Raw genomic sequence first — 12,108 nt, forward strand, 5'->3', positions numbered from 1 at the left:
ACCAAAAAATATATACCTGGAAAATGATCCAAAGAATCTGAAGTTGAAAAATGCATAGACCAAATCCAAATCAAGAAAGTTTGTCAGTAGCCTATGCTCCCCCCAAATGGAATGAAACGTCTGGTGGTATATAATTTACCTTGTCTGTCAGTCTATAAATGACATAAGAATTGTATTTCTAAAAAATATGATAAAATCTTGAATTAATAAATACTTCATTTACAGTATCAGCTTCTGAAATTTCTATAGAAGATTCCCGTGAAATAAGAAAATCTTCTTTTTACCTAATATTATCTATCTGTTCGTTTGGCCATTCTTTGTGCCTTGATATTTCAATTTAAGTTCTTGTGTTTTATTTCGTATGGATGTTCTCATTATTGTTTTTAACTATATCTGGATGCTGTGAGTATTGGTGCAAAAATATGACGTAACAAAAAAAATTAGCCAATGAGAGGCCGTTATTGACCAATGGTAAAATTTATATTGGCCTCTCATTGGCTAATTTTTTTTGTTACGTCATATTTTTTGCACCAATACTCACAGCATCCTATATCTGTCATACATATTGCGTTATTAAAGTTTATTTTTTTCTTCGAAATAGCAAGTCGCATATGGGACAAATTTTGTATACATTGTAAGATACGTAACTACTTTTTTCTTTCTAATTGTAAACTGTTTTGAGGCTTCAAACGTCTTAGATGAAAATCTATTGATTTTGATCATATAAATGCTTTATCATTAAAACGGGGGGGGGGGGATGTAAAAGTGTTATATATAATAAATTCAAATGTAATCACGTCTGCCTTCCTTCCAAACTGACAAACGATGATGTAATTAGTTATAGAGTAGCTACGATATATTTACCAAAATATTGAATAAGAATAAGATGAACATATGTTTTTATTATTATCATATATTTGTTCACAGCCGTATGTAAATCTTCCTTACCACACTGTAATAAAAAATAACCATACATCAAACTTTTATTACATTACCATATTTCATTTCATATTTTTGTAAAATTTAGTTTTAAAGACCTAAAATTTAACTTTTTAGTAAAACTGTAATAGAAGAGTCATAAATGGAATCTAATTTTTACAGTGCAGTAACTATTTTATATTTTCACATAGATAATCACAATATCATAATTATACAAATATTAAAAATTACAAATAGTAATTATTTTTTAATTAAAGGCACTTATATGAAACTAATTGTTTTTATCTTAATTAATTAAGACATCTAATATATGTAAGTTAATCCTTACCCAATAGGATGACTTTTTAACTAAATTTATATTAAAATTTTCGTACATTTTTATGAAAATAATTATCATTTAATTTTCACAAGGATATAAAAGCAAAAAAAGAAAAATCAAAAGTTTTTGAATGAGTACATTTTTGAGAAAAGAGCTTTTCAAAATTGAAATAGTCAACATTTAACTCTAATTTGTGACAGAAGTAAAGTTTATAATATGTATTGTATGTACTAAAGCAACAGAATGTTTGGGGGGGGGGGGGGGGGTAGAATGGTGGTTCCGGTACCCCAATCTCGTCTTAAGCTTAGCCACTAGAGACTAGAGGTGAAGCCATTAGTATTTTTTAAAAAAGTGTTGAATTCATGTGTTTTTTTTTAATTATTCTCTGTAAGGTTGGTTAAACAATAGCAAGTCTTGCAACTATTTACAATACTTTTCTCACACAAAATAAAAGTAAATGACTGGGTCTGCAAGGAAAAAAGAACTCAAGTAAAGCTAAACTAAAGATAAAGCCATATCCTTAAGTAGCACACCATGCTTCCATAAAAAAAGTTGTATGTAGTTTGGCAATTTTTGGCAAAACCTAAATGATAAAATTGTGATAGTTAAGAAAGAATAATTAAAAGGAAAAAATTCAATTCTCCTCAAAGAAGGAGCAAATTGGAATTAAGGTTTTACACTAAAAAAAATAAAATACCCATTTATGATTTCATTTCAATACAGCCGACGCCTTCAATTTTTTCTATCCACTCTAGCACAGCGTAAGTAAGGATACAACCATAAATCTAGTTCAACTAAACAATAAATATAAAAATAATCAGTTAAAATGTAACAATTCAAAATTTAAACAATGCCTGATATTGTTGTGACTTTATAAAATTTGATAAGAAAGTTTTCATAACATTTTTTCTCATGCTTTGTGCTTTATATGTCGTAAATAGGACTAAAATACTCTTATTGTCTTTAGGTTTTGATATAATCTGTATGTATTTTAATCAAGACTAAGAGTATTGTAGTTTTTTAAAGTCATAAAATTAATAATAAAAAAAGAGTAAATCATCTTTGTGACTAAATTTTCAAATAAATACATAAAATAGATAAGCCCTGTAAATAAGCTGTAAATCATAAAATCCACTGTATTATAGTTTATTTAAATTATAAAACACTACGCTTCCATGCTCTTCGTGTAATTACTCTTTGTAGTGTGTAGGAAGTCACGAGTTTACACAAACGCACTGAAAGCTAAAACCGTAAAAATCTCTTCCCTCAATTCGTCACGCTCTCTTTTTGATTCGTGTTTCATTGATGATGGTCTGACGACAGTTTTGTATTACAGACTCTAGGCTAGGGGCGGACTGGTCCTCCGTGTAGTCATACCCCGCCATACGGGACAAGGCCATGATGTAGGCGGTGGCTATTTTTATCACAGACAATTTGGATAATTTAACACCACCGCCGCTGCTGCTGCTGCTACCGCTATCCTCGTCCGTAGGAATTGCCGCTTGCAGGGTGTCAAATGCAGCCGTTATAGTGTGCACCCGCTGACGTTCGCGTGCGTTGGCCTCAATGCGGCGGGCACGAGTGAGATTCTTGTAGTTGCGCTGCTTAGACTTGTCATCTCCACAGCTGCTGCTTCCCGATGACATGGAACCTGACGCTTGAGTTGGAGACGGCGGGCAGCTTCCAACACTGGTTACACCTTTCAGAGTCAGCGGCGGCATCTGTTCTGGGTTATCACATAATTTAGGCAACAAGCCAGCTTTTTGGCGGGCCACATTATCCCCTTTCCTCACTATTACGCGGCGCTTCGGGTCCAACAAGGGAGATTTTTTCGAGGACTCGATTTTGATTTCTGTTGGCTTCTTCTTTACTAATGACAACGGCTCTTCTTGAATAGGCGGTGTCACAAGAGAAAGCGGAGTCGGTAGCTGAGGTATTTGGCTAACAATTGGAAGACCAGCCGGTGGTGCAAGGATAGACAGTGGAGGTAATGAGGCGGATGACAGCAGCGGAGCTATTGCTCCAGCACTGGCACCTTGTACAGCCGCTGAGAATAACGCTAGTTGCATCTCCCGGCTCAAACGCTGCATGAGTGCAGGCAAGGCGGGCGTAAGCTCTGGTTGTAAGGGAATACGACTGTCAAGATCAAGATTTTGTGGTGAAGCATGCAGACCATCCACAACAGATTCCTTCCAGGGACGAAAGGGATTTGAATTAAAGACTGGACTAGGAGTTGGTTTAGGCGACGGCGGGGCGTTAGATTCCTCCTCTTCAAGACGCTGCAGCTCTCGAAGGGCTTCCAGTTTAAATCTTTTCTTGGGTGCTATTTGCAGTGGGGACATCCGCTGCTTTTCCTTTTGCGCAGCCGCCACAGGAGATGGTGTTCGTGAATCAGAATTATCCGGAGAAGATCCATGATCAGATCCGGTACTGTTTAACCGCCGCCGGCGTTTATTTAACGACGACGGGGGATGTGTCGGCGGCGTTTGTTCATCCGGCGTTGCTGGCGGCGTGTCAAGATGAAACTTGCGCGGCTCCTGCGACTTGCGCTTGTTCTTGCGGGGACTTATCATAGAGTTTGGGGTGGTTGTATCGGTTCCTGCGGTCATGCACGCCATGCTGGAACCTGTCATCTTACCAGAGTGGGCAACTGTGTTAGTATACCTGGAACTAACATCAGGAAGGCACATCATGAACATCCTGAAAAAAAAGTTAAAATTAGAAAAAGTCTCTGTAAAATTGTATCATTTAAAATATTTAACCATTGAAAATGTGTTGAACTTTGGCATATTTAAACTAAGAAAATATTTACAATGAGATTAACCAAAAAGATTAGAGTTTCCAAATCTACCAAATCTTGAAATATGTTAGATGTCAAAGAATTGTATGAGATTTTCTACATGGAAAAATTGGGTCCTGTGCAGATAAGAATTTTACATAACTTATATACCACCAAATAATATTTGTTAAGGTTGCGCAGCTATTCTATTTCTAGGATCTCGTTGTTGTTTATATCAATGTTTGTTTCATAAGCCATTTTGAAAATCCACATTATTATTATTATTATTATGAGATGAAAAACTATTAATGGCCGCATAACATGAGTGTGGACGGACGGAATGAACGAGGCGTTTGGCCCCAAGCATGGAAAATGGCCTGTGTGAAAAGCGGTTTAATCCTCCTAATCACCAGAGTGGACCAATGTTAATATACCCCCCCCCCCCCCTCCTTTTTTTATTTCTTTTCTCACTAGTTTTTTATCCTACGGGGAACTCCAGTGACCTAACCAAACAGCATTATCACAAATATATTTTTTTTATTTATTTAAGTTTATAAATGGAGGATGGGGGGGGGGGACTTAGTGCACTAACTTGAGCTACTCTTGTCTGAAAGGCCAATCATTGCTTAGAATTCTATTTAAATTGAAATCCAGAGTGTATGGAGAATTGATGAATGACAGGGGGGAGGGGTTAACATATGGCAGGAAGGGGAGAGATGGCATGAATGGTTGGTAAATTGAAAAGACTGCTTGAGGAATAAAGCTACGGGGTGGGCCTGTTACAAACACAAACACACACACACACACACTGCGATAACTAAATAGTAGGTTAATCAATTTTGTTTACTTATGGAAATGCACATTATTTATTCATATATTTTATTAGATTAAATCTACAAATCTCAAGATAAAATCAAAGTTTAATATGGTGCTAAGGCGAATGGCTAGTGACGTATAAATATAAATTGTAAGTTAACATTCTTCATAAATGTTTGTTATTGTATGGAATAATCTGCTTATGGGCTCAGCTAGAAATCATTTTGACACATAAAGGAAATTTTGAAATTTAAACCAACAAATCAAGTATTTGTTTCATTTTCAAAGATTAAAATAGCCTTGACATTTTCTTTTAAAAAATGAAAAGAAGTATCAGAAAAATAGTCTAAAACCACGACAACATATTCATAAAGCTTCTCTGAAATGGAAATCTAATTGAACTCTCCCTCTCTGAAATCATGAGCTTTAAACAAAAAATCTTGAATATTATTACTCTATATTTTAGGACAAACAAGAAAAATGGAGCGTTACCCCCCCATAAAAAATAGAATAATCTAAGTCCTAAATAAAGTTTTCAAAAGCTAAAACAATCTCCTTTGTCTAGAGATTTTAGAGATTTTTTAATTCAGAAAAGAAAAACATTTTATCTATAATAAAATTTATTTGTATTTTATAGTAGATTGAGAGAGGGAAAGAAGAGAGAAAAAGAGAGAGAGAGAGAGAGAGAGAGAGAGAGAGAGAGAGAGAGAGAGAGAGAGAGAGAGAGATAGAAAGAGAGAGAGAATGAATGAGTTGGCCAGCCTAGCAAGTCTAGCTGTGAACACCAGGAAATAGCATGCTAAACCTAGAAGTTTTTAGTTGACATACAATTTCGAGTATGATTTATGTCGATTAGATAACATTTATCATATTCGTACGGGCAACGTCCTTGAAGGTAATGTTGTGATTCCCTTAAATGTATGTTTGTTTGCAAAAAAAAATCATTTTTTGTCAAGAGAGGGTGTAGGAGCCTTTAGAGGCTTTGTTCCTCTTACTCTATATAGTTTATAGAAGTCTCATAATAACAACATGACAGTTATGTTAGTACAATAACAGCCTCAATGTTTAACAGAAACATGAGTGTGTGTGTGTGTGTGTGTGTGTGTGTGTAGGGAAAACAAATGAATGGATAAATGTTATAGAACAGGTGGACTTATTTGTGTCTACTTCTTCAATACTTTACATTCTACATCAATTAAGAGGAAGGATTAAAAACAACAACAAAATGTCAACAAAAACAACTTTTTTTTTATTATTAAAAGCTTTTTGATTCCTCACCATAATATTTAACAAGAAAAATCTCAATAATTGATAACCCATTACAAAAGGTCTATAACGTCTAGAGGTTTTTTTAGGGCCTTAATTTTGTTTTAAAAATGATTTTCTTCGGTTGTTAAATAAAAGGCAATCTAAATAAGATAGAATTAATTGAGGCCATCCGTTTGCGAGATCTTAATTTAGTATAAATTATAATTTTGTAGGACCTCTGATAGTTGCAGATTTAAGGATGAGATGACTACTACTCAGACAAAACTATTTAACAAATATGTTACATACACACACAAACATACTCACACACACACTCATAAACACACACACACACACACACGTGGACGTCTTAATTTCACCCTAATCTTTTAATATTAATTTTACTTAGTTCGCATACACAAGGTGTGTTCTATAATTTATCCAAAAAATTTAATATTGAAAAATTACTCAATGTTTTGATTCAAATCATCAATAATAGCTCATAATATGTTATTTTTATAAAATGTAAAAGGTTTGAAACAGCCACACACCCAAACTGTCATTTTCCCGGCTGGCTTGACTGAAAAATTGCGCAAATGCAAATTAATTCTCAATGTTGCATGACTTATGATCATAATTATCCTTGCTTACTTTAAATTTCAAGATGGTTACAAAAAAATGAACGATATGAGAATGTTGGTACATTTAGTAGAAAGGGAGGGGTAGGGCAGAGGTGGTGTAAAATTCAGGAATGGGGGGGGGGGGGGGGGTGTTGAACTGTCAATAAAATATGTCCCAAAGTTTCATAACCAAGTTATTTTAATCTTGGTTCAAAAACTTTGGACAGTTTTATTGTATTTGATTAGTTGTGGTTTACAATCTTTCCAACCAATGATTCTAATCTATGTGGGCTTTTTGTTTGAATTTAAATTTATCTATCATTGTCTTATCCCTTAAGATCCCTGTGTAAGACTAGGTTAGGTTGAGGAGAAAGATTGAAAGGTCGTGTGAATCCAGCAAAAGGAAATGGAACAAAGCAATGAAACAAATAAATGATTTGGGCAGGAAAGCTGCACTTGCCATTTAATTCACTTTGTTTACTTATTTCATTATAATTATTTTCTTTTCAATATAATATTTATTGATAGTTAATTATTGTTGGTTTTATTAAATCTTATGTAATTTAATTGTCCATATAAATGATGACTGCAAGCCTTATGTCATTATAATAATGTGGAATGGTAGATATATGAGCATGATTTCAAAACAAACAGAAAACTAAAATCCTTATATAACCGCATGTCAAAAGTCGAAATAATTGCCTATCAACATAGTTGTTGAATTTCTAATTTTTTTTAATTTTCATGTTTAATAACCTGTAATAGACATAATTATGGAAGGTAAAAGTTTATTTTATTTATTAATTTTGTAAATAATCATGCATGAGATATAAACAACAAAAAACATGGGGAGTAGGCAACCTAAATTTGGTTAACGCCCATGGTATGTGTGTGTGTGAGTGTGTGTGTGTGTGCAATATAAGGCCTAGTGTATAGTCCTATTAATAGGGAATAAGATTCGACAATTTTATTCAATTTGGTAAAAAATTTAATTTGCTTCTAGCATTGACATAAAATTGGCTTGAGGGATAAGACATTGGAGGATAAATTGATAGCAAATGATGATGAACAAAATTAGCCCTTCTGCAGAGAAAACCGACAAATCAAGCTTTAAGAAAAGTACCCAAAGTATGAAGCCAGAAAATGAGCGAGCTTGGTTATAAAACTATGGGTGCTAAAATAATTACAGTCCAATAAGAGGTGGTACATTTGATTGAATAATTCTTCGATCTAAACAGCTTAAAACCTGTCCCTGAGCCCTATATGTTTATATACCATCATTAAATGTTAAATCAAAAGAGAGAGTTTATTTTGTAAGCCTAATACAGCCCTATTAAAATTTTATGTCTACACTACACCATGGAAAATAACAGGCATTTATAGGAACGCAGCTATTCAAATAATTAGGGTCGGTCCTGATAAAACAACGTCAGATCCTCCATATAAGTTGTTACATCGACCATTTTTCCTTTGTTTGTTGACGAATTTTTAATATCCACAAGAAAGTTGCAAATTTAATGAGCTATTCAACGAATATGTCATATCTACAGGTGTTGTGGTCGCTTATTATGATAAACAAAATTAACCCTACTGCAGATTAAAACTATTGGTGGAAAAGTTTGGATACTGATTATTTGTATAATCAAATGAAGATTTGATAAAAGTTCCTAGAGTTATGAAAAAAAAACAGGAGATCGTAATTGTTAAACCAAGGGACCAGTATAATTTAGAGTACAGTCCAATGTCTCATTCCTCACATACATATTTAGAAATTTGTTAAAATACTTGCAAAGACTAAATTTTATAATTAGTTTAATTTATTGCTACACATACAATTTTACATAATTATTTGATTCTACTATTGTCAATTTTTGTTGACAAAAATTCTATCCATTAAGAGCAGTGTTCTGGAGCCGGAGCCGGAGCCGGGAGCCGGGAGCAGCAACATTTTTGGTGGAGCCGGAGCCGGATCCGGAGCCGTATTTTTCGTTAAAAACGGCTCCGGCTCCGGACTAGCTAAAAATGATTTTTAAAAGTAATATTATAATTTGGCAACGGTCTATTTCCATATAATAAACTGAAAAACTATTGTTACTTAACAAAGAGACACACATCCTTCTACTTTTGTATACCTTTAATCAAATAAAAGCAAAATATTTTATATTATTTATTTTATTTTATCAAACTCAATAAATTGATATATTAATTTTAAGGTAGGAGCCGGAGCCGGAGCTGGAGCCGGAGCTGGAGCCGGAGCCGGAGCCGCATCAAAATTTACGGCTCCGGCACCCTGATTAATTTAAGAGTTAACCTAGTTATAGAGTACCTACGCTTTTAATGAAAACCAGGCCTAAAAGTTTAATAAAAAGTCAAACAAAGCAATTACTAAAAAAAGGTCACCTTGACTAAAGAAATATTTTCAATAAACCCTTTACCTAACAAAGAAAGTTTACAAAAAGAAAAGACAAAGAATTTCTTTTTAAAGATTTAAATCGAACAAACCAACTGTCTAATTCTTTCAACTTTTTATAATCAGAATTTTGTTAAACTACATTTTTTGGGAAAATTTTTTTTTTGCAACTGGATAACTAACCCCACCATTCTACTATCCATATTTTATCTGTAACCAACGTAATATACTTACTACAAGCCAAAAATATACTTTTTTTAATTATGGAAAATTTCTGGGTAAATGTGTCTTCAAAAATAATATAAACAGTTATTTTTTTTAGCGAAGCTTTTCTATAATTAGGGTCGATCCGTACGTCCGTCCGAGATAGATAGCTTTTATTCGTTAATTTAGGCATGTAGAATTGTCCTATCGATTTCAAACTTTGCATGGTGATTCCTGTAGGAACGATTTAGAAAGCGTAGCAACTCTATAATCATTACCAGAATGTCCGTACGTCCATTTTAAACATGTTGATTTTTCTACTTTTTTAACAATAAATTTTTATGTGATCTAATTATCCGTTTGATCTGATTTTTTGGTATATTGATTCCTGGGACAACAAAGAACAATATTATAAGCGAAGCAACTCTATAAACAAGTCCTAAAAATGAAAGTATGTCCATAAACATTATCCTGTATCAAGCAGTTTTTCAACAAATTTACTTACAATTCTGATTATTCAGTTCAGACATTATACAAGTGTTAATGTCCGTCTGTCCTACCGTTTCAGTGCTTCGATTTTATGGATGTTGTCATCCTTGTTGTAACCCATTTATACATGTATTTATTAAATGTAATTTAGACAATTTGTGTATGATTTTTGTTTATTTAAATGTATTATGAAATGAATGTGTGTGTGGGTGTGTGTGTTTTAAATGTGACCCTATTTTTATTTTCTAGTGAAGCCTTAACACAAGTAAATCCGGACAAACAATGTTATTTGTAGCAAAGATACTCTTAGAATTTTGTCTGTTTTTCAGTCTTTCAGATCGAAAGAAATGCATCAGGAATATTCGTACATGTAACATCTTGAGAAAAAGGAGGATTTGAAACAAAATATGAAAATAACTAAGTTATTAACTCAAGAATAAAGGACATAACTTTGGCGATATTTATAATTCATCTGTTTCATAGACAGACAGTTGTCCGTGGATAGGAAATAAACAGAATTTTGAAACCGTGTTAAGAAAAATGTAACAATGCAGGGGTAAGGCAATGATATTCTGACAAACAACTCTAAAGGAAAATTTCCCCCACAACCCCCTTCCCCTTTTCCTCCCCTTCTTTCCAATCCCTCTTCAGTTACATGACAAACACAAAATATACCACCATATACTTTATAAGGTTTCGTGATTTTTTGTAGAATTGTTGGTTTAAATAGCTACCCCTAGTAACATTGTAAGTTACATTGTCCTAAACTCCTGGTATCGAATAGGATACCCATACAGAATATGTTTACATTGTCCCAAACTCCTGGTATCGAATAGGATACCCATACAGAATATGTTTACATTGTCCCAAACTCCTGGTATCGAATAGGATACCCATACAGAATATGTTTACATTGTCCCAAACTCCTGGTATCGAATAGGATACCCATACAGAATATGTTTACATTGTCCTAAACTCCTGGTATCGAATAGGATACCTATACAGAATATGTTTACATTGTCCCAAACTCCTGGTATCGAATAGGATACCCATACAGAATATGTTTACATTGTCCCAAACTCCTGGTATCGAATAGGATACCCATACAGAATATGTTTACATTGTCCTAAACTCCTGGTATCGAATAGGATACCCATACAGAATATGTTTACATTGTCCTAAACTCCTGGTATCGAATAGGATACCCATACAGAATATGTTTACATTGTCCCAAACTCCTGGTATCGAATAGGATACCCATACAGAATATGTTTACATTGTCCTAAACTCCTGGTATCGAATAGGATACCCATACAGAATATGTTTACAATTATCAGTCAGTTCTGATTCAACAATTTTAAACACAAAAACACACGTGCATATCATGTGTGTGTGTGTGTGTGTGTGTGTAGATGTGTGTAAGTTTCTTTATCTATATACAAATGCTTAAACTGCGTTTTTGTAAATTCAAAATCAAGTTTTATAATCTGTATGTTCTAATTTTTATGAAGTATTAAAATTTATGAAACTTCCTTAAAATTCAAACATTGATTGCTAATAATCTAATAAAACATAAAATTTTAGCTAAATTATATAGCTAAGGATGGCAACATTCATGAAAGCGAAATTAAGAAATCAATTAACTTCATTGTTTGTTAAAACTAGGCAGGCATTAAAAATATAAACTATTTATTTGAAACAGGTTTATCAATAGCTGAGAATTAAATGAGCCATTGAACAAAAACTTTATATTCAATGATCTTTAGGTTATATATGCTAAAAATAGACCTTCTATTTGCTATTTTGTTAGCTATATACATATTTAATTGTTTTAAGTGTTATACCTTTTTCATTTTTGTGATTTCTTTTTAGAAATTAATCTACACTAATATATTTATTGATAATTCTAATAAAATGATAAATTTTATTATAAAATTTTTAATTGTACTCATGCTATTATATGGATAAGACAGATATTATGCAATAAAAACATGCCTTTCAAACTGTCATTTTAAACATTTTATAAAATCATCACAGAACGTTAAAAAATAAGAATAAAAAAAGTACATACCTAATGATTTAGTGCACATATTGTCAATAATAATCTTCACTTCGTAGACATCACAATTCTTTTATAAACAATGTTTTTTTTATTTATTTGCTAATGATAAACACTTTTTGTGAAAATGACGTAGAGTTTACGCGCACTTGTTCAGTATTTCCTCTCTTTGTGTCGAAACTTATTTCAAACTGACTGACTGACGAACCGAATGACTTGACTGAC

General features: G+C 33.1%; 1 protein-coding gene across 1 annotated transcript; it reads right to left on the minus strand.

Moving 5' to 3' along the window:
- Window positions 1–831: 831 nt before the first annotated feature.
- On the minus strand, window positions 832–12,108 carry LOC145315849 (uncharacterized). The gene is made up of 2 exons (XM_080155976.1): window positions 11,896–12,108; window positions 832–3,958 (listed from the first exon to the last, which is right to left on the minus strand). Exon 2 carries the CDS (start codon window positions 3,955–3,957, stop codon window positions 2,533–2,535), a length of 1,425 nt encoding a protein of 474 aa, XP_080012102.1. The 5' UTR covers window position 3,958; window positions 11,896–12,108; the 3' UTR covers window positions 832–2,532.

Source organism: Acartia tonsa, chromosome 4 (assembly GCF_053477335.1).
Source record: "Acartia tonsa isolate MP-2025a chromosome 4, ASM5347733v1, whole genome shotgun sequence".
In the NCBI taxonomy this organism is placed as follows: Eukaryota; Metazoa; Arthropoda; class Copepoda; order Calanoida; family Acartiidae; genus Acartia; species Acartia tonsa.

What these genes read in the sequence shown, in the direction of transcription:
- LOC145315849 (XM_080155976.1), bottom strand. Translation starts at nt 3,957, where the DNA reads ATGTTCATGATGTGCCTTCCTGATGTTAGTTCCAGGTATACTAACACA.